The sequence below is a fragment of the Myiozetetes cayanensis genome, unplaced genomic scaffold (assembly GCF_022539395.1).
Source record: "Myiozetetes cayanensis isolate MyiCay16 unplaced genomic scaffold, myiCay2020 scf13, whole genome shotgun sequence".
NCBI lineage: Eukaryota > Metazoa > Chordata > Aves > Passeriformes > Tyrannidae > Myiozetetes > Myiozetetes cayanensis.
In genome coordinates, this window is record NW_026086937.1 from 21,870,091 (window position 1) to 21,897,165 (window position 27,075).

Below are 27,075 nucleotides of genomic sequence, written 5' to 3' on the forward strand. Positions count from 1 at the left end.
ATAAAAGTGGACTTTATTGAGGTGGGGATTTTATTAACAAAATGTACAAACCAAAGCAAGAGTAGCTTAGACAGACCTAAAGAGCAGCAGAGGGGAGGGCACTTGGGCCCCCCTGGCTCTGGGCTCCCCCCTCCAGGGCAGCCAGTTCAGCCAGTCCCTTCAGGGAGATGGCTTTGGGGTTGGTGGCCGTGCTCTTCGTGGTGTTCATGGTCTTGTAGATGCCGATGAGCCTGTCCGAGATCTCAAACATGTTGTTCCGCAGGGAGATGATGATAAACTGGGCGTTCTTGGTTTGCTCCTGAAACACAAAGGAGTTGTTAATGCCCAGCATTCCCAAAGCTCTGTCCTGGGGGAGCCCCCTGGCCAGGGACAGGCCTGAGGAGTCATCACCAGCCCCAGCGTTCCTGTTCCCATTCTCCTTCCAGGAATTCCACAAGGCCGGAGGGGAGTCACCTGGGTTGCTTTGAGAGTGACCCAGGAAAATCAATTTCCATGGATTTGAAGAGGAGAAAGCAAACCCTGTGCTGTGTGACCCTGAGGCACACAACAGGTAACAGTGTCTGAACTTGGTGATGCTTTGGAAATAAACCTGATTCTGTGCTGAAGAACCCCCCAGTCTCAGGGTAAGTTCAGGGCTGAGCCCCTTTTCTCCAGGACAGAAACATGGAATGGCTGGGGTTGGAAGGGACCTTAAAGCCCATCCAGTTCCACCCTGCTGTGGGCAGGGACACCTCCCCCAGCCCAGGCTGCTCGTGGAAGTTCAAAGCTGTGCACACAACACAACCTACACTAAGTTAAATCTGCATTTAAAAGCTAAACTCAGTCCTGGGTTTTAACTGGCTGTGTCAGTGTAAACTGCAGCTGGAATTAAAACCTTGGCTCACCTGTGGGTGGGGACCCTCCTTTGTGGAAACACTGGGGAAGCCAAGTTCAAACCTGCAGCTGCAGGCAGGGAACCTGCAGGTGTTCCCCTAATTTAAAGCAGCTGCTCCTAATCTTTGCCATCTGTTCCCAAAACTGGTGGTGACATTTGGGATAATTCTCAACAGCCCAGGTTTAATTGGCAGCCACAACTGGAGCTGGAAAGGTTTGCTTTGCTTAAATATGGTGAGGGCAGGACTTTTAAAGGCATGAGAAAAACTACTAATCAAGACAGATCAGAGACACTGATGGGACACAGCTCATGGGAATGACTGGAAGTATAAATCCTTGGAATCCAAGGAACCTTGGCTGCTCCTGAGAGATCAGGAGCTTGGATACATGGAGACATCACCAAGAGCTCAGTCAGCTGTGTGTTCCAGCCCACAGGAGCTGAGGGTTTGGAAGATTTTTAAAGAGGAAGCAGCACATGGAGATGCAGCTCCTTTGGCAAATTCCAGCTCTCTTTAGGCATCTTCTGAAACACAATTTGGAGGGAAAACACTCGTAAATCCTCTATTAGTCCCCTCACTTTGGGGAATCATCAAACTCAGGAGCTTAAAAGAACCGGCAGAAAGCAAAATTCCAAGCACTTTTGGAAATTGCTTCCTCCGGAGCTGCGGCTGCCACTGTGGCTGCAGATTTCAGTGTGGCTGGAGCTGCTGCCAGTCTGTGTGTGGGGAGGAGGCACTGCCAGAGGTGCCCCCGGTACTCACGTAGATGTAAAAGGCCACGATGGAGACGTTCTTGAAGTCGAGGGCGGCGTCGATCTCGTCCATGAAGTACAGGGGCGTGGGTTTGTAGTGGTGCAGCGCGAACACCAACGCCAGCGAGCTCAGCGTCTTCTCCCCCCCAGACAGGTTAAAGATCTTCTTCCAGCTCTTCTTGGGAGGCCGAACGCTGCAACACAGGGGGGGAATGACTTCCACACCCAGGCCCCCTGCTGGGACACCCCACAGCTCCTGGGGTTCCCCTCCCCAGTGCTCCAAACACGCTCCTCACAGCGGCTGTGGCACAACACGAGTGCCCCCATTCCCTGGGCAGATTTGGGAATTCAGCACTGCCAAATGAGGTCAAAGCTTTCCAACTGCTGTTAGTTCCTCCAGCAAAATGAATCCCACAGCTAAAAATTGTGGTTTCTGTCAGTACCTTGCCAATAGCGAGCCTGTCTTGGTTCACTGATGATCACCTTTAAAAACAGGTTGGAAAAAGGAATGTGACAATTCTTTATTTTGACCAACCTGAATACGATTCCCTCGGAGAAGGGATCCAGACTGTCCACAAGCTCCAGCTCAGCATCCCCCCCCAAGGTGAGCATCTGGTAGTTCTCCTTGAGCTTGTTTGTGATGAGATTGAACCCTGCCATGAACTCGTTCAGCCTCTGCTTCCTGAGATCTTCAAAGGCCTGTCTGAAGTTGTCCCTCTCGGTGGTGATGTCATCCAGCTCTGCCACGTGTTTCAGGTACAGGTCCTCCTGCAGGGAAGCACAAACAGCACCACAAAAATGCAGTTAAACAACTGCCTCCTCAATTTATGTTTTAAACCACTTTTCCTACCGTTTGAAAATTCCTCTTTCAGGAATTTCAGGCTAACAGCCCTCAAACAAACAAAAAACCAAACATCATTCCTCTTTTCTCCTCTGCTGCTGAGGGAAAAATCGTGGTAAAATAAAAAAATATTCCACCTGATGGATGGTCCACTATTATTGAAGTGAGGAGAAAAAACTCCCAGTAGTTTTTCTGTCTCAGCTGTGAAGACCTGACTATAAATAAAACATTGACAGGAGACTCAGGGAATCATTTAGGCCCGAAAGGACCTCCAAGATCACCAGGGCTGATGGTGTGGAATACAGAAGGCTGATGGAAGCTCCTAAAACCACCTTCAGCCTTGGCTGAGGATGAGCTGACAAACACGGGCTGGTGACAGGAACCACGGGGCTCCCCTGAGGAACAGGACTCCTCTGGCTGGAATTCCCGGAGATGGGATGGCCCTGGAAGGCTTTACCTTCTTCCTGTACTCAGCAATGGCCGCCAGGTTGGGTTTCATCTCGTGCCTCTGGGCCTCGAGCAGCGCGATCCTCTTGGTGACCACGCTGGGGTCCTGCAGCGCCTCCAGCTCCTCCGCCCCCAGCACGGGCAGCTCCTCGGGGGGCTGGTTGTCAATGGAGTGCAGGGACAGCGTGGAGATCTGCAAAGCAACACCATTACTGGGAACCTGGGAAAATCCCAAGTGTTTCTGTGCTGGTACAGAGTGAAGCTTCTGCAGACACTCATGGGTTCCTCACAACCCCCTTTAAATAGGATGTGAAAAACACAATAAATATCCTTTTATCCTGTTATCCTGTTCCTGCATAAACACCACTGAACTGTGAGCTCAAGAGGAGCTTGCTCCCAAATTACCTGTTTTCTAATGAGATGTTAATGAGCTCATCCTGTGAGCTGAAGCTGTGGCTGCCCCATCCCTGCAAGTGTCCCAGGCCAGGCTGGATGGAGCTGGGACCTGGGATAGTGGGAGGTGTCCCTGCCCATGGCAGGGTGGAATGAGATGGGCTTTAAGGTCCCTTCCCAACCCAAACCATCCCACAATTCCATGACTGAAGTTTTAGGAACTAAACCATCTCCCTACCTCTTTTTGCCAGTGTTTAACCTTTCCCTGGTGGGCAGAGATGTGACTGTCAACTTGTTCGATTTTCAGTTTGATGTTCAGAGCTTCACTCTGAAGTTCATGTTCCTCGTTCTGGATCTTTTCAATCTCCTGGAGCAAATTCTTCTTCTCCTCCTGCACTGCTGGCAAAGCTTCCTGGACAGAAATCACCAAAACAGGGCAATCCATCAGTCACCTGCAAAAATGTCACCCCTCTCTTGGGTTGTGGGTTTGTTTTCACCTTGGTTATTCACAGGGATTGATGGAAACAAACACACAGCCTTGGATTTATAAACTGCTCCCTGAATTGGGCAGTGACTGAAGATGGGCTGCAGTTTGTGTTTTCATTCCTGATCTGATCACACTACAATCTCCAGTCCTACCCTCACACATGTTTAGCTAAAAGGCAGTTTTAGAGAAAGAGATGCTCAAAACTCAAGCTGTATTGGGAAGAAGTTCAGCCATCCTGGTTGTTTTCCCTCCCTCACATTCAGAAATCCAGATGGGACACTAAAATCCCACATAACTGGAAAAAACCCTACAGATTTAAATACAGTAGTTTCCCCAAGGAAACTGTAAGTTTTTTTCTAATATTCAACAAACTGGGTCAAGATAAATTTCCAGGTGAGTATAAAAACCAAAAATATACCCTTGTCATTCCCTGGAACGTCAGTGTGCAGCTGTACAACGACATTTGTGTGGGATTGGGATGTATGTGGGATACAGTGAGGATGTAAATCATCACCCTGGTTTACCTGGAGGTGCCACCCACCTCAGCCTGCTTGCAGTCGTTCATCACCTCCGTGGCTTTCTCCTCCAGCGTGCTCAGCTCTGCTGTCAGGTTTTTGATGTCCTTCTCGGTCTCCTCCATCTCCTTCTGCGTGCGCTGAAGGGCCTCCTCGGATTTCTGCAGGTTCCTGCAGGGGGACAGAGAGGTTTGTGCCCCCAAACAAGGGCAAATGGGACAGAAATTACCCAGAGACACAGAGACAGCCCAGGAGGAGGTGCTTGTTTAAGCATCAACTGCCACACTCCTGAGGTATCCAAGGAAAACAGAGGTGTCTTCCTTAAGCTCAGAGCAGCCAACCCTCATTAAATGACTTCATTTCTTCTCTCAGAGCCAGACTGGACATTTGTTCCAAATATTCACTATGGATTGCTAAGCTAACACAAAAAATGGACCCCATTTTCTCTCCTGACAGGTCAGGAATCAGCCCCCTCAGATCTGAAGTGCTCCAGTGCATGGCAGTTTGGATCTTTATGCTGAAATACGACAGTTCAGTGCCAGGCAGACCTCAGAGAAATGCTGATCAAATGTGCCTTTGAAACTATCAGAAACCACCAAAGGGTGTTTCCCTCGAGCTCCTCCAGGGCTGTGTTGCTGTACCTGTCTGCAGTCCTGGCTGACACCTGGGCCTTGGTGATGGCTGAGGAACATTCATCTATTTCTTTGTCAATCTTATCAATCCTGTCTTGCTGGGCTTTCACTTTATGGTTGGTGGTCTCCATGATGAGGTTTTGCAGCTCTTTCACTTTATTTCCCATTTCCTGGGCTTTCTCAGCCAGCTGCTCATAATCTGTCAGGAACAAAGGGGGTTAATCCCTGTGACACCCCTGGGACTGCTGACACCAAGATTTCAGTCATGAAGTGATGGAGGTGATTTACTCTTGTTCTTTTACTGTATTGAGAAGCTGCACATGTTTGTTTATACTGTGAAAAATGGTGAGTGTAACTGTGACAAACATAAAAATACCACCCCTAAACACTTAACTGGATTATTTCATGGACACAGGGTACTTTAATACACAAGACAGAGCATGAGCAGCTATTCCAGGCTCGCTCTTTGCATTTATTTAATGAGAAAATGCTCAAAGGTTAAATTTTAAGAACTGCCCACCAACTGTTGCTCAGGAGCTGGTGTTACTGTGCAGTTACTGCACATTTCAAAAGGATGTGTGCCCACCACAGACTACAGGGGATTTATTTTATACTCATGTAATAGTCTAGAATACGGAAAGAAACTTGACTTTAATAACATTATCTCATCACTGGTTCCAATTAAACTCAGTTCCCCTATGAATCTGTATGTCATACAGCCATAAAAATCTAACCAGAGAAACAAAATACCACAATTAATGTTTAATTCAGCTTGAGAAACTGAAAAAAAAAAAAAAAGAATTGTTTTTTACTCTCTAATCTCCAGAAATACCTTTACCCTACCCCCTTAGAAGAAATGAGGGCCCAAACCAAGACGCAGAACTGAAGCACAAAGCCCAAACCATTCCCTCCTATGTTGATAACCATTTTAATCTCTACCCCATCCCCACAAAATGTACCTTTCTTATAACCCTGCAGGGCCTTTTCCAGTTGCTGCTGTTTGGTTTTGTCGGGAGCAGCAGCGACGACGTTCGCTTCGAGTTCCTTGACTTGGTTTTTCAGATGAATTTCTTGCTCAGCAAAACTCTGGGGAGAGCACAGGAGGGTTGGGATTGCTGTCCTGGGACTGTCCCAGGATTGTGTGGGGCTGGGAAGGGCCCCAGGACACTCCTCACCTGGATACTGGCCGTGTACTTCTCCGAGGTGTTCCTCATCTCCCGAATCTCCTGCTGCAGTTTCCTTACGGCCTCTTCCAGCTGGGATTTCTCTTCCTCGCACTGTGCTGCTCTCTTACAATCCTTCTGCAGCTGGGCCTCCATCTGATTGACCTACAGAGAGAGGATCATTTACCTGCTCTCACTGCCACAAACAAAGCAGTCTGTGAGCTCCTCAAGCACAAGGACCAAGTGGAGTAAAAAGGTGGCAGTTTGGTAATTTGCCACGAGCTCTAATGGTGAAAAATGGGGGGAAATACAGATTAAAACCTAAAAGAATTCAGAAGAAAAAGCAAACTGCATCCTGATATGCCGAAGTATTCCTGAAAGCAAATTGGTAGGAAAGTTCTGACACTCCTTGACAAATCTTAAGTGAGGGCCCAACCCTGTGTTTCCTGTTGTACTGCTCTGCAGGAGGTGGTTCCTTATGATCCACATCTTCCATGTCCTCATCCCTACTCCCAATCAGTGCCCAAGCTACCAAAGGCAGCACTGTGGGACTAAACATTCAATAATGGGCTGTGAAAAAACACAATCCCAGAGTCACTGAGGTTGGAAAAGACCTCCAGGTCATCGAGCCCCCCCTGTGCCCAATGCCCACCTTTTCCCCCAGCCCAGAGCACCGAGTGCCAGTCCAGTCCTGCCTTGGGCACCTCCAGGGCTGGGGACTCCAAACCTCCCTGGGCAGCCCCTGCCCACACCTGACCACCCCTTTATGCACTTAAGAGCACCATAAGCTCTGCTGAGCTTGTGAGTTCTGGCTCTATAAACCCCTGTTAGTGCACCTTACATCCCACATTGTTCCCTGCTCCTGCTGATTTCAAAGGACGCACCCCCACAAACCCTAAGGAACTCTGAGGGAATTCCCCTTCCAATAGGATTCTGTACTAACCTCTTCTTCTGAGACATCCATGACGACAGAGGATCCCATCCTGCCCTTCAGGACCTTCCCCCCCCCACTCATCGTTCCTGCAGCACAGGGGATGAGAAGGGGTCAGAGAACACATTGGGCTTCGGTATCATCTACACAGTGCAAGTGTACAAAAAAGTGCAAGTGTGTGCTGCAGTACCTGACATCTCGATGATCTGTCCTTGCAGTGTAACCACCCTCCACCTTTTATCCCTTTGGAATGCCACTCTGGTGGCCTCATCCAAGTTTTTGGCCACCAGGGTGTCCCTCAGAGCGAAGTAGAAGGCCAAGCGAACCTTCCGGTCCTCCACCTTCACCAGGTCAAACAGCCGGGGGGTATTTTCAGGAGTTGGGATTTTTCCCACTTTCTTTTCCCACACAGTCATCTACAGGCACAAAGGAAATAAAGGAATGAGCCACCCTTTAGGAGAAATGCTGAGGTCATTGCATCATTCTAAGGCTTTAAAGCAAACACAATCAGACTGTAATTAGCAGTGAAACGATTAGTTTTGCCCAAGCTCTGGGACTCACCTTGTCCAGGGCTATAAAGGTGGCAACTCCAACCCTTCCTGCCTTCAGGAAGTTCACACAGGCCTGGGCAGTGTCAATGGTGTCCACAACAATGTGGTCCAAGGCTCCACATGCCGAGGAAATGGCCACATCGTACTTGTCGTCGATGGCTCCCAGGTCTCCCTGAGGATGGGGGTGGAAGCACATGGATGAGCTTGGCAGCTGTGGCTGCTCTTGGAGTTTTATCCTGTTTAGTAAATCTGTGCTTTTTTTAAATGTATATACACTGAACAAACTGATTTTGCTGAAGCAGAGAAAATTCTCCTTGGATGGACAGGTGGAGAAAAAATTGCAAAATACAAACCCAGCACTTTTACATTTACATTTTACATTTACTCAGTCACAGAAACACCACTCAGTTCCTCTAAAGTTTAAGCCTAAAAGGACAAGAGCCTCCTAAAAACGTACCAGTCTTCCATATAGTCCAGGGATATTCCCAGCTTTCTTCTGCTGCAGCAGAGCCTCGAGCACTTTTCCTCGACTGCGACTTTGTGCTAAAGAACTTTTGGCTTCTTCCACTTTTCGCCGCAGGTTCCGCACAAGATCCTTCACCCCCAGCTCCTCCCGTCCCAGCTTCTCCAGGGCCAGCTCTTTCTGGGGGTTCAGAGGAAGAAAGACACTGTCTCAGCCTCAGGAAAAGCTACTGGATTCAGGCATTTTATTTTGGGGAATAAGAGAGGAGCAAGGAATGAAATTCAAATAAGCCCAGAATGGTTTGGGTTGGAAGGACCTTAAAGCCCATCCAGTGCCACCGCTGCCACGGGCAGGGACACCTTCCACCGTCCCAGGGTGCTCCAGCCTGGCCTTGGACACTGCCAGGGCTGGGGCAGCCACAGCTTCTGTGGTCAAGCTGTGCCAGGGCCTGCCCACCCTGAAGAAGGCTCAGAAATACACCCACTTCTTTATTTGAACACCTCTCAGTGGGATAGTGAATCTGATTCCCTTGCAAGGATATGCAGGATGGAATTTCAGTGCTCAATGTTAACATTGGCTTAACCCAAAATAAGTGTGAAACCCAGTACTTACTCCCTCAGTGAACTGAGGATTAGAATACAGGGTTTGAATGTTCTATTAGAGGTTTTTTGGTTTCTCTGCATCACGATCAGTGCTAACAATTCACTCTGGTTTGTGTTGTGACTCAAAGAGATGAAACAGGAAAGTCAATCATCACCTGCTTGAGCTGCTGCTCAGCCCGGGGCAGTTTCCCAGAGATGTCCTTGATGGCAGCTTTCCTGTCCCTCAGGGTGTCCGAGGTGCTCCTCAGGGCCTCCTGGGCCTGGCTGAGCTGGGCCAAGGCCGTGTTGTACCTGCTCAGGTGGATCTCCAGCTCCGACTGCGTCAGCTCCACGTTGGACCGGGCCTCGGTCACCTCCTTGCTGAACTCCATCAGCTCCTGCTCCTTGGCCTGCAAAAGCAGCCGAGGGGACAGCTCAGCCCCACAGCTCTGGGGGTTCTCACAGCACTCCCACTGGGGGAGGAGAGAGGGGAAATGGGAGGTGCTTTTACAGCTCTGCTGGCAGCAGGAAACAGCCCTGTGCTCTAGAACAGCCTTTCTTCATTTATTAACATATTCTGGGGGGAAATTAAACAAGGAATTTGTGCTAATTATAAAGAACTTCAGGGAATTATCACAGAATGCTTCCACATAAGCTTTGTATCATTTGCTCAATTTGTGCTAAATTACAGCTCAAACCCACGTTTCCAAGTACAGAAAATAACCCCCAAACTGACAGGATAAATCTCCAGCCTCCAGGTGTTCAGTGACTGAACAGCTTCAACAACAGCCACCAGCTGTTGGAGTAGTTGTCCATTAATTCAGAGGCAGATTATCAGCTGGAAAGGTTTGGAACATCCCATTCCAGAATATCTTTCTTTAAGCAACATATTGGCTTAAATGGTTTGGTGGGAGAAAATGAAAGTGCAAATAATGGAAGTGTAAGATTATTTAATATAAATATATGAATGATACACTTGATCAGACAAGTGGGCTCTTGTAAGGGCAGACAAGAAAGATTTAGCTGTAATTATAAATTGAGGATTAACTTCCCAGTGAGGCTGCACTGAAGTAACACGTGAAACAGTGGAACTGTCATGGAAAATGGCATTTCATGAGCTTTTTGTGACCGTTTCCCCCAGCAGTGCGAGGTTAACACAGCAAGTTTCCCAAGTCACAACTGTCCAAACCTCTTTTTCCTTCCGAATTTCTTTTGTCTCATCCTGAAGGCTGGCCAGAATCTGCTGCAGTTTGGCTTCCTCCTTCTCCTTTGCCTTTTCCAGGAGCTCCTTCTTTGCCTTTGCCTCGTCGATGGTTTTGGTGCTCGTGGAAGGGACTTTCTTCAGTTCTTCTACCTGGGGAAGGGAAAGGTTTTTAATTCCCTCTCCCAGGGAATCCCAGGGAATTCCTCACTCCCCCCTTGATCCAAGATCACAACCTGCTAACACAGGCCCACTAAATTAGCTCCATCAAGGGACATCATGCACTGCTGCCTGAAGTGATGGCAACCAAAACCTCTGGCTGATTTGAAGGACTTAAAATAGCTGATTAAAATGACCTCAACCCCGTTTTTCCATCTTCTTTGTTGCACAAACTGCAACTGGTGTCTCTTCTCTTTTCTGCCAGCTGCATGAGGATGTTCTCACAATCCTTTACACTTCTCCAAGTCAATCAAGTTATGGTTCAGTTACCTTTTCTTTGTCCTTTTGAAGCTGCTTCTCCAGTTTTTTCATCTTGCCCTTAGCATGTTTTAGGTTTTCCCTCACTCTCACATCCTGCAAATCCAGCTGATTAAATTTTTCTTTATTTTCCTCTATGAACTTTGTAATTTTATTGAATTTCCTGAAGGAAAAAAATAAAGAATGATCCATTTCATGCAGTACAAGAATAATGTCAGTGGAGCACAGAGAATTTAACATGTAAAACACAGTATTGGTGGATATACCCCCAAAATACTTACTTTTCAAATTCTTTCAGAGCTTTATTTTTGGTTTTGGTTTCCTCTGCAAGTTTACTGCTTTTCTCATTGATGCTTTTTGTTTCTTCATTAATTTTTGCTTTCTGCATTTCCAGATCCTTTATTCGTTTCTTTAGGTCATGGCTGGGAAAAAAAAAACAACAATAAACCCCCAAACTCCACTTTTTTTCCATGAAGCATCAGTGTCAACAATGTGGGTATATAAAGTATTAAACTGTAATATTAATTATTCATTAAGAAATGCAAAACATTTCTAATTAGAGACACTGAAGCTGAGTTTAACCCCACCCTCTAAATCCCCCCCAAAGCTTTAGAGAATAACTTACATATAGTACTGATAGATATGATTCTTCTCTTTAAATATCTTGTTTTCCAGACACAGAAACTCAATGGCTTGATTCTTGTCCTCTTCCAAGGCGTCCTTTTCTTTCTCCACCATTTTAACTCGATTTAACTACAAAAAAACACAGAGGGGCAGAGCTGGGGCAGAGCCAGCACTGGAGGAGGAAACCACGAGGAGAAACCTCCCAGGAGCTTCTGACTGGAGAGCTGGAGGTGAGGAATTAACTCTGAGAGGGGATCCTGAGATAACACACACAGGGTTATTTTCCACAGTCCCACCTTTGGGAGTTCATTCTGCACCTGCACATCTTTGGTTGGCCTTTCAACCCAGTCTGCAACAGGGGGGGGATTTACCCAGAAATTTTCAGCAGAAATGCTGACTCCAAGCTTGCCAGGCCTCACCTTCTGTCCCCTGAGCTCATTGAGCATCTCCACCCTGCGGCACAGGGTCTGGATGGGCTCCTTCAGCCTCCCAGATCCGATGATATCCTCCAGATATTCCAGCATTCCCTCGTCGTGCTCCGTCTGCCCCTTGGGCTTCATCAGCGAGATCTGTTCCACTTCCCCCTTGGAAAAGAAAACTTGGGTGGTTTCTTTGCTTTTATTTTTTTTTTTGCTGGAGGGAAATGTGTATTGTGGGAAAACAGAAATATCTGTGGGATCAAAATTATTCCAGCAGGAATAGCACACAATAATTAAGGTTGGAAAAGACCTCCAAGATCATCAAGTGCATTTGGGAAAACAAAGGTCTAAAGAAATAGAAATTTCCTCCAAGGCTCTTCTGGAGCCAACCTTCAGGTGTATCCATTCCTTCAATTCCCTAAAGATTCCAAAGGTGTTTTGCCAGCCTAAAAAAGGAAGAGGAGAATAAAGCATGGCCTTGGTGGTGCTCTCAGTAGGCTGAAGGCAGTTTAATCAGGATTGAAGGCTCTTCCATAAAATCACACCTGAGGGATGAACTGGAGCTGGAATTCCTTTAATTGAGGCTTCCTTGGTTTGATTTTCCAGCATCAGTGTTGAATCACTGAGGTGAGTAGTAACAGTGGTTTGCTACTTTTAAAAATCAGAATTAGGAGGATCAAGCTGAGCCAATCAGACTGTTTGGTTTGTTATCATTACCCAACAAACCACTCAATTATTGATGTTTTCTGCTCAGATCACAGTGACCATTTCTGCCCAAATGATTTAGTTGCACACACTCAGTTCACAATGACACTTAGGGACACCAGGTTTTCTTCCAAATAGTGAGTATTTAGTTGGGTAGAACAGAAAAAGTGGATGTTTACAAAGTTTACAACATTAAGAATTGGTATTTACTCAGGTGAGCCTTTGCTGTGAGTAATTCTGTTGTTAGAGTAAAACACAGAGGCAGAGGGGTTTTCTGTAATTCAGAATTCTGGATGTTAAATGCAGCCAAGGTTTTATTTCCTGGTTACCACTGTGCCTGTAAAGGGTCAGCAGGTTTGACAAGAAAACCCAACCAAACTCTTCATTTTGATTTCTTACCCATCTCAAAAAGCCAAACCATCACTTTTCCAAAAACTGCAGCATCTAAAATCCCAATTGCCCATTTGCTGCCCTGCCACAAATGAAGGGTTTCTACACCAAAAACTGTGTCAGCTCATGGGGAGGGAACTGCAGCTCCCAAATTTCTGTGCAATTGTCACAAGCCTCTATTTTTCCTTCTTGCAGTAAAGCATTTCCTCTGTTTACATGCAAGGAAAAACAACCACAGGGAAGATTAATTCAGATGCTGAGAATCAAGACTGAGAATCTCCTACCCTAGATGTATATCCCTGATTTCCAGCACCTAAACTCCCCTGGATTTAACAGGAAAAATCAGGAATTCTGGACAAGCAAAGGAATGTGAGTCAACTTTTTTTTTAATTATTTGGCTAAATATAATTAACCATCTCTGAACCACAGCCATCTAAGAAAGATGATGAAGAGGTTTCTCTGTAGCTCATTAATGGCAATACTTGGATTGTCTTCTTATCAAGAGTAAAACTATTTAGGAATTAATACCTGAATAATAGTTGTAATATTATTTTACAGCTGGGCATTGTTGGAGCTGTTAACACTGTGAACTGTTCCTTGACCTGTTCACTGTGCTCAACTCTCCAGCCCTTCCCTGAATTGTGGATTAAACCCCCCAGAGCTGTTAACACTGTGAACTGTTCCCTAACTGTTCATTGTGCTCATCACTGAGCCCTTCCCTGAATTGTGGATTAAACCCCCCAGAGCTGTTTGCTCCTGGTGCAGGGGAGGATCCTGGGAACTCGGGGAGCACTTGTGAAAGTGAAAGCAGGGCAGCACAGGCAGCCGTTCGTGGAGAAGGGCTGGGAACAGCCCACAGTGCACACCCCCTGCACACCCCCCACAGCTCCACGTGGCACAGCTCTCAGCCTGCCCCTCAGTGTCCCTGCCCACGCCACGGGTGCCACTGCACGGCCTTTAACCCTCCCACCCAAAGCAGTCTGGGATCCCAAGTTTCCATACCCACCAAGCCTACACTCCTTCCAGGAGCTCTCCATGGAATTACAGACCCCATTTCAGGTTATGCAGGGGGGTGGAGCCTTCTCCATCAGTGTGAATCCACTGGGATGCAGGGACAGCACTATTAGAGGTGGCAAACTCAAACTCTGCCCAGTGAACACACATCTCGGGGTAGTCACCAAAAAAACACAGCTGGGACATTCTAAAACTCAGCCTGATCTGTGGGGACATCCCTAAGGGAATGGTGGCAAATCCAGAGAAAGCTCCTGGGAGGCCAGGCTGCAAGGTCCTAAGGGATTTCCCCTGCTGAAAAGGATCAGCAGCAACTTCCAGGAATTTAGGACCTGTCTTTCTCTGCCCAGCTGAACTCTCCAGGAGGTGAACTATCCTTCAAAATACTTCATCAATTTACATTTCTGTTGTGCCAAAGGAAAGAGCAAGGACTCCAAAGAAGTAAACTGGAAAAGCCTTCCTTCTGTCACACCAACTGGGAATTTGTTCCACACAATAATGATGGCAGGGAGGAGGTAAAGAGAATCTTCCAGAAGGTTAGGTTGTCACTTAATCTCTGGTGTCTTGATGTGAAGCTTTAAAATCAAGTGCTGCAAACCTGGGGATGGAGGTTGGAACCCAGGAGCTGGAAATGTATTTGCTCTGGGGGAGGAGCACGGGGCAGTTTGGGTGGTTTTGGAGGGGAATTCTGTGTTGCAGTGGCTGTGGTTTGGTTTTTGGAGGGTTCCTTTGTTAGCACCAGTCAGATTCAAACAGATTCAATGTGACTGCAGTGAAAATCAGGCTGGTTTGCTCAGGAGGAACAGCCTGAGAAAAAACACTGCCTGGAAAATGCAACATTTTATCTCAGACAAACCTCCCAAGCTGGGAGGAGTCAAAGCACAATTTGTTTCAAAATCACATTAAACCACCAAGCACATTTTAGATACTACAACTGTGCCTCTAATATTCAGTATTTTAAGAATATTTCACTAGTTTCACTCGAGTGGCAGCATATTTTTTATAACATGTGAGCTTTTAAGGCTTTTAAAGACCCATAAAAGGAAGTTTTCTTACTGAGCCCAAAATCTTTGAGTGGTGCTGGGGATCAGCAAACTTTGCTGGAATCCCAACATAGTAACAGTCATCTTGTAACTCTCTATACTGTCAATAAGTACATTTAATTTGCCTATTAAATTAAACATAGTAACAGTCATCTTGTAACTCTCTATACTGTCAATAAGTACATTTAATTTGCCTATTAAATTAACTGATTAAACGAATTAGTTTGCAACTTTAGAGCATTACACAATTCCATGTCATTTAAGTGACCTCTGAGTGCAGAGTGATCAGAACACTTAATTTCACTTTGTCAAGCATCACAAGATTAATGGTGATGGAGCAGGATTATATAAAATACTAAATACTACTATACTAAATAATACTCTCTCCTCCTCCTCCACTAAATAAAATCTAATGCAAACATCATGAATTTCAGATTAAAATAGTTACAGCAGGAATGTTTCATTTCATGACACTTGGCTTTGGGGTGTTTTTTTTTCCCACTTTGACAAAACAGTAGCTCTCACTTTTTAAGCAGGAGTACAGTAAGGAATGGCAAAAATAAATGCTACATTTGTGTATCTTCAATTTTCCAGGCTGGTAATTTCAACTGGACTTTGTTTTGACCCATATTCCCTCCTCACATAAACTTTGCCCATGAATTCCAGTTCTCCATCCATGGCTTTTGGAAGCTGTATGTTCCTGTAACCTCGTTATTCTCCTGCAAACAGGACTGTAATACAGCTCTTTTCAGCCACAGCAGGTTGTTTGGGGATTTTTTTCCCCACAATTCCATGTTATTTCTGTAATTACTTGATGCTTGTAGTCCTCTCTCATTTTTACCCTTCAGTTTTAGCAGATGGTGATTCTACAGGAGAGGAAAAAAAAAAGTACCAAATACTCAACTTGCTGCTCTGCCTTCAAAAAAAAAAGTGTTATAAACTCAGTGGGAAATAAGAAAGTCAAGTAATAAATGCACATATAAAAATCTACAATGTCACTACTGTGCAAAGAGGAGGAAAAATTTAAAGTGAGCCTGTTCTTCAGCTGTTTGCTCAAAACTGCTCTTCTGCACTCTGGAAAGAATTTCAAAGTAGCCTTTGTCCAGCTGTTCGCACATCTGCCTGATTTGAGCAGCTTTTTTAAGGCCATTCTTGTGTTTAACACGAGCACAAACGAGGTGTAACTGCAGAGTCACTCTGGAGTTCGGGGCAGTGATGGCAGTGCCAGCTGCAGGGTCTGACTGCACATTCCTGGGGTTGTACCAGACCCTCTGAGTGCCACCCACACTGCCCCCAGCACAGGAATCTTCTCCCTGCCACATTCCCTGGTTTCTGAGGGATCTGGAACAACTCTCTCTTCCCCAGCAGCACAGGTTTTTTAGAATCCCATTTATAATCCCACCTAGTGCTCCAGTGCTGGGGGTTCTCCTCAGGAAGAGCCCCAGCAGTTGGGAATTTGTGGCTTTTCTCAATCTGCTCTCCCTCATCTCCACCCCAAACACTGCCAGTGAGTGCCAGGTTATTTCCCCAGAGCAGCAGGTGGAAAACTCTCTGCAACTTCCTTAACCTTGCCATGGGATAAGAGTTAGTTCCAATCAGTTCCAGAATCACAGACACAGAAAATCCCTGTTTATACCAGCTTAAGATCACAGGAGAACATTTTAATTTGTCTATCAAACACACCTAAGTGAGATGCTACCGTAATTAGTACAAAATTTACTCCAAACAGTTTTCATTTGTTCTTAAGGAGCTTCTTAAGTAAATTAAAAATCAACTTTAAGTCTGTTACCATTAATAAAAAATGATTTGAAAGTCCTGTGCTATTACTGCTACAATATCTATTTGCAGAGGGGCTGGATGGGAGTTCCCTCTGGAATTCCAGCTCCTTTTGGATGGGCTGTCCTTCTCTGGCTGCAGCCCCAACCTCAGGGGTGTTGCTGTCTCTGCTCCCAGACTTGCCCCCTGCCCTGTCCCAAACTGCCATTCCTTCCAGTGCTCCCACCTCTTTAATAATTCCCAATTATTAATAAAGAGCCAGAGAGGTTTTTGGCCCCTCAAGGTCAGCCTGTTCAGGAGTCACTGTCATTAATTATATCACTACAATAATGCTCAGTAATTGTCTGTTCCTAACTAAAAGCACAGAACGATTTATTAAAAACATTTACCAGGGTGGGAGAACTGAAGGAGCACAAAAGTGACAAACTCCTCCTGGTTTATGTTGGCAACACCCCCCTGTGAGCAGAACCATTTCAAACCCAGATTTATTCCCACTGGTGAGTTCAGGCACTGAATTTGGAGTTGTGACACTAAACGAGGAGTTGGAGAACATTTTCTGCCTTCCCACAGGTGTTTTCTGTACTTGTTACTCACAGAAGTCAGCAGCAGTTTGAGTTGAATATTTTCACTTTGGCACCAGCAGAAATACCTACAACAAAACTCAGCTTGGCCTAAGCTTTCAAATTGTAACCTAAACCCACCAAAATCAGCAGAAAAAACCTGAAAAATAGGGGGTGAAGTGGGGAGAAGGAAGCAAAAAAAAATATAGAGCAGTGTTGTAAAAAGCAAATATTTTCCATTGGGTAATGCTAACTGTGCTTGCAAGATAAAATCAAGTACCTAAAGGTGTTGTTACCACATGTAGGACACGATCTCTTACAACTTATTCTTTAGTTCTAATCAGGGAATGTTGTGTCCCACACCCAAGCCAGCCTTTGATAAGCCTTAATTAACATTTTTTGCCCAAAATCTGTAGTAGAGGTTAAGTATTTTAAATCATACCCCACTGACAGAGTCAAAAATCAGACAGATTTAGAACTGATTTTAAATGAGAAATATTTGGTGTCAGGTTAAGCTCAGTTTAATTAAATTATTAGTGTTGCTATTAAAAAAAAAAAAAAGAGTAAAAGCCAAATAAACCTGTTATTTATCCCTTCTCTTTTAAATAATTTGAAAAACATTAGGGGGGAAAAAGAACAATTCTGGGGACAGCAGTTCAGGTTTAGATGGTCTCGTTTACAAATAATTTTTTTAGGGTTTGGGGTTTAAAGTCCTGCTGTCATTCTGTGGAAAACATTGCTACATTTCCCACCTGCAAATGTGCAATTTTGAAGGATCAAATCAGTGGATTTTCACATTAAAAAAGGCACAAAACCTGCTGTACAAAGAGAAAGGACTTTCCCTCAGACAGAAAGATTGAAGAAACAGAAAATCTCTGTTCCTGAGACAACGAGTCTGGTGGGATGAAATTAAAAAATAATAGTGGGAATTATCGTTTTATGCCTTAAAATTGGCTTTACCTCCCCCTGTTTCCCTTTGGCAGGGGTGGAAAGCATGAAAGTCCAGCTTTTAGGAAAAGGTAGGTTCTTTTCATTCCTGGGAAACACTTAGGGGGAGAAGAAAAATCACATCTTGGGGGGGGAAAAAAATAAAATAAAAAGTAATATTCCTTCCTAAATGTTCTCCAGCACTGAGCTTTGTCCCTACACCCTCATTCCTACCCAGCTTCACCTTTCACTTCACATTCTCTCCCTTCTAGAAATTTTGGCACAATGATCCTTCAGAACAACTGTGTAAAAAAACCAAAAAAAAAAACAAAAAAAAAACCAAAAAAAGGGTGTATTTACTACAGTTGTTTTCTTAGAGGTAACATCTTGAAAGAGAAAATAGAGGGATAAAGGGGTGGAGGAAATAAAGAACTGGCAGGGAGGTTTGCAAACAGGAATCTCCTCTTTTTGTGGGTGTAGCTGTAAGAAAGGCCGGCACAGAGAGGCTGGAGGAAGTGAAGCAAGCACAGCCACCCAGCTACAAGCTTTTTATTTTTTTTTTATATTTTTTTTTTAAGAGGGGAACTGGAAGGCCTTTTGATAGAAAGAGGCCTAAAAGAAATTCTATTAAAATATTTCAGGCCTTGGGAGGCTCTTCACTGATTTCTAGGCCAGAGGAGATTTGGGACCTGTGAGTGGTGAAATAATTACAGGTAATTGCAGAAATAGTTATTCAATTTAATTAATATTTAAATACTTCCAGCAAGTACTTCATTTACATTTCAACTAATTGTTTGGCACATAGCAAAATTCTCATTATCTGAAAATTAGAAGAAAAAAAAATTTAAAAATCAATGTGGTTCTCTTCAGCCTGCCTTTAAAACAGAAGCAAGCAAGCCTCCCAGTATTAAGGTCAAAGATGAATATAAATGATATTATATTAACAAATTCTGTGATTATTTTTCCCAGCATGGGTTGCAAACTGGAGCTTTGAAAACCAGAGCCTGAACTGGCTACAAACCTGCCCTTCCCTGAGTCCTTTAGAGCAGCTCAAGTGTAAACAGCAGGCACACCACCCGTGTTTTTCCCTGCACAGGTCATTTTTCCATACTTACTTCCCAGCAAAGCCACACAGGAGCTGCAGATGGGAGCACAACCATCAGGCACCACCAAGCTGCTGACTCTCTGCCACGCTGAAGCAGCACAATAATATTGGGGTTGCAGGTTGATTTGACCACACCAATATTTACGTGCTGCTAGGGCGGAACAGGCAGGGCTCTTCCATCCATCCACTGGTCAGGAACGCACCTTTGTGAGCAGCAAAAGTGCCAGCAGGATCTTCCAGCGCTTCTGTGCCTTGAATTTCTAAAGCAGCAGATAATGATTCGCATCTGCAGCAGAGCATGCAAACCATGATGTGCTGCTACAGGACTTTAAGGCCTCCAGAATAAGGTTGCAAACTCAGACAAGATTTTTTTTTTTGGGGGGGGGAATATAATTTTAAATTGGTTTTTATTCATCCACCAACCTGTAAAATTAAGAACCTGTTATGATCCAGGTCGATGCCGTGGCTCCGGAGCAGAATTCCCACATCTTTGTAAGTCTTTTTCTTGCCGTTGATGTGGTAGACAGAGGAATTGTCTCTATAGGCAGTTCGAGACACACAGAATTTGCTGTCAGGAACGACTTCATAATCATCCCCTTCCTGTTTTGGGGAAACACAAAGCCAGAGAAGCAATTGCTCTATCAGTGCATTTACCTCATATTTCACAATGGAGCAGAGAAGTTTCATCATGTTCAGGTTTTAAGTCAGCTGGGCTCTGAGATGTGCTACCAGTGGGAACTGTTTTAAAGCTGCATCTCAAAAAAAAAGATTAAAAAAAAAATTTAAAAAAAAAATATAAAAAAAAACCTTGGAGAACCAGACAAAAAAAAACCCAAATTGTTTAAACTGAATTGCCCTCATCTTGTGCCTTTCCCACCTCTACTGGAAGATACTGCTCTGCAAACCCTTCATTTCTTCTCTTTAGCACTGCTCCAAATCCCAGAGGAAAAGGGCCAGTTAAAATGCAGGGAGGCTGTGCCATCCCACCCTGGAAGGCTCAGCTTGGGAAGCCCTGAGTGCCTTGACTGCTCTTTGCATTTTCAGCCCCTCTTTCCCAGGGCTTGGAAAAGGAGCTGCTTGGAGCTGAGCAGCTCTAAAGAGAAAGTGGAGAAGATAAAAAAGGCAAACGTGAAAGATGTGACAAACATGACATCAGCAGCTGCAAAAGAGAGCCTCGATGCACCTCCAAAGCTGCAACCCAAAGAAAGCTGGGACTGGGCTTGAAAAAGTGAAAACTGCTGCAAGCTGCTTGTAAAAGATTTCAACTGGCCTCCCACTTCCCCACATTAACCCCCAGGCTCCCCAAGTGCTCTCTGGCACATGCAGAGGGGTTTGAGATCAGAAAGTTGGTTTCTAGATGTTAACACAAAGGCAAGTGGGGGGGGGGGGAAGAAGAAATGTAATAATTTTTGGATCTGGTTATTTAGAAACACACCCCTTATGGTTTTGTTTATATATGTCAAGTCAAAAGAAAAAAATAAATGTCTTTTAAAACAGTTCACTCAAAGGCAATGAATATTGTCACTTTGTTAACACCATTTTTGAAATTTCAAAGTACACTTCCCACTGTTTTCACTGACCCCCAATTAAACAGCTTGGATGTGTGCACAAAAATTCAATTTAAATTAAGAGAAATAAATTCCCTGTACTGCAATTGCAATAACTCAACTAAAAAAACCCTGAAATTTTTATCAATACCCAAAGTGACAAGCAAAATAAATATTTTTTTTTAATTTGCCAACACTTTCTAATTTCATTGAAACAAAACATCAGATTAAAAAAAAATTTAGTGCTAGGGTGTGGGATCCAGAATTTCTGAAGAAAAATCTGCTTTAAAATTGCAGGCATGTTTACAGTACATAAAGTGTAAATAAGTTTCAGATTCATTATATATTTTTCTAAATTTGGATAACCTAAAATAGTTTCTAATTGGTTTCAAGAGTTTGGCCTAAATAGGTTTTATTTCTTAATACACGTGCTCATATTATAAATTTAAGAATATATGTAACATGTCTAAATATACAGACTTATAAAAATTTTAGAGCTCCTTTTAATTGCAGAAATAAGTTTTATTTACTTGAGGTAAATGAGATGACAAGTCTAAAACGACTTCTTCTTAAAATGGTTAATACATATTCTTAAATAGCTTTAAAACAGACATTTACCACACACCAGTCCTGCAGAAAAGAAAAAAAGAATCCCTGCTAATAATTTAAGAGCTGCACCACTCAATAGAGGATTTTTTAAAGTTAATTAACACTGATGGTTTACATCCCAAAGGTAAACTAATCATGCTCTGAAGTTTGCCCCCAGCTCCAACTAAAATAAGCAAAGAGTCAAAGTTTTCAAAGCCTTAGAGGGGATAAAAAGGCTCCAGTTCGGTGCTTGCAGCACACCTACCTTGTCAATGATCTTTTGGAAGTGAACCTCCACCGTGCAGCTCGGGATGTCCGTGTGCTCGTCCGAGTTGTGGATCAGCACCGACAGCTTTTTGGAGCGGATTTTTTGGGCTCGGTAGCCGAAGACAAAAAGCAGGGAGTCAATGATGTTGGATTTGCCACTGCCGTTCGGGCCGACAATACACGAGAAACGCTGCCCAGGGCAAGGGAAGAAGCAGAAGTGATCGTGAGGGGGGAGGAGATGGTGCCCAGAGCATTCACCGGTGCGTTGGGAGCGGCTGAAACCCCGTCCTGGGGGTCTGAGCAGCTGCTGCCCGGCTGAGAGCTCAGCCTGGGCTGCCAAAGGTGAGGCACAACAGCTTCAGAACCCCCCCCGGCTCAGCTGAGCTCAGCCCTCTGCATCTGAGCTGCTCTTGGCCAGCATGTTTGCAAGGAAAGTTTCATGATTAGCCACGTAAGTCTCTTGTGGGCACTAAAAAATATTCTCATTCTTCAAACGCGGCCCTAAAAGTTCCCCAGCAAACGAAATCAAGAGCAAAGGGGGCTTTTCTAAGCTGTGCTGACAAATTTAAATTGTGCAGGATCAGAAAGTGGCACTTAACTGTTTTCTCTACTGTCCAATAATGAAAATTTAGAATATTGCTACAGAAGCATTTCTAAAGCTTAAATTTCTTTCAGTTCTTTTGAGGTCAGCTCACATGAAAATACAGCAAGGAATACTAACACCCAGCCAAGCCTTACCCTCATTTAAAAAAAAATACTTAAGGGAAAAGAAAGATACCTTATGAAAAGGTCCCAGAATTTTCTCCCCTGCATAGGATTTGAAGTTCTGGTTTACAACGTGAGTTATCATGAGCCGAGGAGCACCGGGTTCATTGGTCATTGCTGGAGGTGGGGGAGGAGGGATGCTACCCAAAATCTCTTCTAAACTTCGAGTATCCACCACCTCATCTGACACTGCTAAAAACCAGCCGAGTTAAACAGAAAGGGAATAAAAAAAAATGACTCTCAATGACTTTGACACCTTTTCAAATGTTCAGCCGAAAAAGCAAACATCACCTCTATAGGAACCAAACCTCCACTTTGGCCTGGAATTATTGACACCAGCTAAGTGGAATTAAAATCCTTCTTTCCACCAACTGAAGCTTTTTTAAGAGATACTTCAGATGTCCCAGCGATGCACTGGGGGGCTTTGTTCCTTCATTATGTAATTCTTATTCCAACCCACTTTACCAGGCACTCTGCAGTTACAGCAGCTCCAACCAGCACAATAAGGCTGCAAATCCCAACCAGGCCAAGTTTTTTCTAATTAATAAGTGCAAAGCCACATTTCAGGCGTGCTCACGAGTCCCTCTGCAAGGTTTGGGGAGCTATGCACGAGGCTCTGAAAGCTGTAATGACAGCACAACTGCTCTGCAAAGACAGGAAGTTTGTTACGAAAACAAACTGGCCCCCTGGATATCAGCAAAGCAGCTTTTCAACAGCCACCGGCAGCTCCTTCTTCAAACAGGCAGCAGTTTTTGCCACTCATTTCAAGATACTCATCTATTTGTCAAGTACCTTCCTTTAATAACTGCACATCTGGCTACCTAAAGAGTCCCACAGCTGCTGATGGGCCAGATTTTTGCTGCAAAAACTCAGCTCGAGGAACTCAAGAAAATACACTGCTTCACGAAAAAGAAAGTCAAATCATTTTAAGAGTTAAGTAAATAAATTTGACATTTATTCCATTCCAAGAAATCCCATACCATTGGCTGCCTATAAATTTGAAAAATCCTGCTGTTGTACCACAATCTTCAGCACAATGTTCCAGATCAGGAATATGAAATAGGCTTCATTAGGAGAAAGTCTACAAATTGCTTTTGCACTTGTACCGGGCCAAACCCTTTAACTCTTTGCAAGCCCTTTTTTACAATTTTAAAAGCACTTTAAACAAGGCTTTCAGCCTTCCTTTGTAAAAGGGAACAACTGGTAAATTCAGCTGCTGCTAAAAGGCTCTACCACCTCCTCACATCAGCACCGACAGCCAGACCTACCTTGAGGAGCACCTTTGTCAAGCTGCTTGTTGCCTTCCTTTTCCACTTCCATGTCACTGCAGGACTCGTCCAAGGGCTCCCTGCCCTTCCCACGGGCTGCTGTGGAGGTTTTGCTGCTCTTGCTTGCCATGATCCCTGTCGGCCGCTCCCCTTCCACTGCAAGCACTCAAACTACCGACGGGATCTATCTCCTTTGCTAACACAAACAAGAGAACCCCGTGATCTCAGCACTGATCTACAGCCCCCCAAGGAATTTACCTACACGTCTGCCCAGCTGTTTGACTCACTTAGAAACTAAGGACTAGAGGTGTTGAGAAGACAAAAATACCCACGTTTGAAACAAGATATCAAGATCAGGATATACTTTCAGATACAGTACAACCCCCCCCAAAATCCACGGGATAAGCTTAGTCTGTAACAACAGCCCGAATCTACCTGCTGAAAACTCGCAGGGACACGTTCAGAGCTGTGACTTTGCTCAGAGAAAGTCCCCGTGATGCTGGGGGCAAAAGGGTTAAAGACACATTCGAATAACAAACCGAGTAGCCACATGTTTGTGCTCTCCTGGAAGAACTCTTTACATTTCAGAGCCGACACTCGTTCTACTTTCAATAAATCCGTGCTAAATATTTATACATCGATACACAGATAAACAAAAGACCGGCGCAATTATGGCAAAGACTGGACTCTTAAACAATTTAAATCAACACACTTATCTCACAAAACACAACACGGCCGCTCCTGCCAGCATTCAACGTTTCCCAGAGAAAGCAAAACGAAATACCTTCATCTAGTTGTGATGTTAAAGTTAACTGAGCAAGAGCGAGCGTTACAAAAGCCATCAGCTGGCACTTCAGCACAGCTCCCCGAACGGAGAAACAGAAAGCACCCGAGGAGAAGAAAAGGCGAGGGCAGGAGCGAAACTCTCCCCAAAGAGCTGAAATCGCAGCAAGTGGCGAAGTGAGTTCGCAGAAAAACAGACATGAGAAAGTTTACTTCTCACAAGATAAAAAAAACTGACGTGGTTCGAAAGTCATCTTACAATTGGTGCCAATCATTTGACGTTTGCAGACCTACCCCCAACCCACACTCTCATGAGAGCCCTTCGTTTGGGACAATGGGGGAGGGGGGGAAACGAGAGACGCAACTCATTTTCGGGCGATTTGAGCCTATGCCCCCGTTCAGAAATGTTCCGCAATGGCTGTCTCGGACAATTACAGCCTCTCAAAGCACCACAATTTTTTTTTTTTTTTTTTCCGCCCGAACCGCTCCACTCCAACAGAATTGTGCAATATAGACCTATTTACCTTCCCAACCCTTCCCTCCCCCCTCCTCAGATACTTCAACGGAACGAACAAGCCGAACTACTTGACCTCGAGCTTTTACATCGCGATAAATCAGCTGCCACATAGTGTCCAACAAATTTAACAAATTCGTGCCCAGCCCCTCCCCCGGGCCAGCTCGAAGGTGTTTGGTAAAAGCATCTCTCCACGGGCTCCTGCCAAGCGCCGTTTTTCTGACGGGGATGGCGAAAAAAAAAAAAAAAAAGAGCCAGGGACGGACAGAAAAGCTTCCTTATTAACAGCCGATTAAATCTGATTGCGACAACCCCTGTCAGGGACAAACTCGGGGCTTTTTTTAAGCCCGACTGCGCCCTTGTCAGGCTCCTTCCAAGTCGCAGAATATCCCGAGTTGGAAGGGACCCGCAAGGATCGTCGAGTCCAACTCTTCTAAAGTGAGCGGCCAGTCGGTAAGGGTTTCCTTAGGGCTTCTCTCTCATCCTTCAAGCATCAAAGCAGAGCTGGCTGCAGAAGGGTCTCTGCTCTAAGCAGATTAAAATCGGGTCTCTCCGCTACTCAAACGCGTTCCCGTCCTCGCCGGGTCTCCGAGGGTCCCCAAGGCACAGCGAGACCCTCGGGCCGCACAGCCCCGGTGTGACCCCCCCTCCCCAAACCCGACAGCAGCCGGGATGGCCCCGCCGAGCCCGGAGCCCTCGGGGAGAGCCTCGGCGGGGCCGCGGGAGAGGCGCTGCCGCCTCCTCTCCTCCCTCAGGGCCAGGGGGAAGTGGGAGAGGAAGGCGCGGGGCAGAACCCGCCGCCCCCTCAGCACCCCCTGCCCTTCCCCTCAGCACCCCATATTCCCTCTCAGCACCTTCTCCTCAGCACCCCATATTCCCCCTCAGCACCCCCGTTTTCCCCTCCAGGAGCCCTGTCTTTCCCCTCAGCACCTTCCTCAGCACCCGCTACCCTTCTCCTCAGCATCCCCTGCCCTTGCCCTCAACAACTCCTGTCTCCCCCTCAGCACTTTCCCCTCAGCACCCCCAGCCCGGCGCAGCCCCTCTGAGGGCACCTCCTCCGCCGCTCTGCCCCCGCGGGCGAAGCCCCCCCGACCCCACTGCCCTGAGGGCGAACCGCCCGCCGCCTCCTCCCGCCGAGCTCGTACCTGCTCGTCCCGGCGGCTCCCGGCCCCGGCGAGGCGGCGGCGGCGCGGGCGGCCGCGGCTGCTCTGGAAGCTCGGCCGCTTCCACACTCGAAAATGGCGCCGAAACGGCGAACTCGAACCGAAATTCGTTAGAAAAGCGCGGGGCAGGCTGGGACGGGAGGGGCCGGGCCCGGGGTTTGAACGGCACCGCCGCCCCGCCCGCCATCTTGTGTTCGTTACCGCGGGCGGGCAGCGAGCCCCGGACCCGCCGGGAGCGGCCGCCCGGGGGCAAAGCCGGGGCGAAGGGAGGCGTTCGGGGGTCGGGGCGGGGGGCGGACGCGACCCCCGCGGCCCGTTCCCCGCGCGGAGAGGGTTTAGCTTTAATTTTGGAAGTAGGTCAGTGGGCGGCGCTCGGTTGCCGGGCGACTCGCGCCGGTTTAAAAATGGCTAAAAAAAAAATAATCAAAAAAAAAACTGTAAAAGAACTTTTTAAAAGTTAAAAAAAATTTTTAAAGAAATCAATAAAAACGGTAGGCGCGCGGCGGTTTTGAAGCGGGTTTTACTAATTAGCGGGCGGCGCCGTGGCACCTCGGGGGGGTGGGGAGGGGGGGGCTGTTCGTGAGGTGGCGGAGGGCGAGGAGGAGGAGGAGGAGGAAGAAGATGATGATGGAGTCTCGCGAGAAGTCGCCATAGAGACGGCGGCGCTTGGGCGCGGGGGGAGCGGGTCCCGCCGCTCCCGAGGCGACGGGAGACGGGCGGGAGAGGCGGGATTATCCCGGGAGACGGGCGGGATTATCCCGGGAGACGGCGGCAGCGGGGTCCGCCCGCCGCTCCGCGCGGGTGAAGGCGGCCGCCGGCCCCTGTCAGCGGCAGGACTGAGTCACCCCGCGCGGGGCGAGGGGGCGGCCGCCGGGACCCCCCCGAGGGCGGGAGAGCTCCGGGCACAGCGAGGTGAGTGAGGGCGGCGGAGCGCCGAGCCCGGCACTGCCCGGGGGTGCTGGGAAATCTGCCGCTTGGGAAGCTGGAAACGGGAGGAAAACGGGGTGTTAGAGCGGGCTGTGGGGGCCGAGGCTGCCCCGAGGGGTCGGTGTTTCCTTCCCGGTGCCCCTCCGTCCTGCCCGCTGGTTTGGCTTCCCTGCGCTCCCCCCCTAATCCTGCTCTCTGGAATTCCTTCCCTGCGCTCCCCCCCTCCCGATCCTGCTCTCTGGAATTCCTTCCCTGCGCTTCCTCGTTCTGCCCGCTGGTTTTCCTTCCCTGCATTCCCGCTGTGCTGCTCTCTGCCATTCCCTGCGCTCCTCTATCCCGCTCCCTGTCCTCCCTCGTCGCTGCTCCCGGTCTCCTCCTGTCCCGGCA

At 46.5% G+C, this 27,075-nt stretch overlaps 1 protein-coding gene across 4 annotated transcripts; it reads right to left on the reverse strand.

Annotated features, from left to right (window-relative positions):
* On the reverse strand, nt 1-25,776 carry SMC4 (structural maintenance of chromosomes 4). 4 transcript variants are annotated; one of them, XM_050308492.1, is made up of 24 exons: nt 25,744-25,776; nt 23,302-23,497; nt 22,047-22,225; nt 21,267-21,458; nt 19,290-19,466; nt 11,350-11,514; nt 10,932-11,059; nt 10,588-10,728; nt 10,319-10,469; nt 9,818-9,982; nt 8,805-9,038; nt 8,042-8,227; nt 7,595-7,756; nt 7,224-7,449; nt 7,046-7,122; nt 6,115-6,267; nt 5,899-6,025; nt 4,949-5,138; nt 4,334-4,478; nt 3,544-3,717; nt 2,923-3,105; nt 2,160-2,392; nt 1,635-1,818; nt 1-298 (listed from the first exon to the last, which is right to left on the reverse strand). In XM_050308492.1, the coding sequence occupies exons 2-24, from the start codon at nt 23,429-23,431 to the stop codon at nt 77-79; spliced, it is 3,924 nt and encodes a 1,307-aa protein (XP_050164449.1). In that variant the 5' UTR covers nt 23,432-23,497; nt 25,744-25,776; the 3' UTR covers nt 1-76. The 4 variants fall into 4 exon arrangements, with proteins under 4 accessions (XP_050164449.1, XP_050164448.1, XP_050164450.1 ...); XM_050308491.1 differs by lacking the exon at nt 25,744-25,776 and adding an exon at nt 24,086-24,161; XM_050308493.1 differs by lacking the exon at nt 25,744-25,776 and adding an exon at nt 24,086-24,120 and having other exon boundaries at nt 22,047-22,222; nt 23,302-23,492.
* Between the last annotated feature and the right edge of the window lie 1,299 nt (nt 25,777-27,075).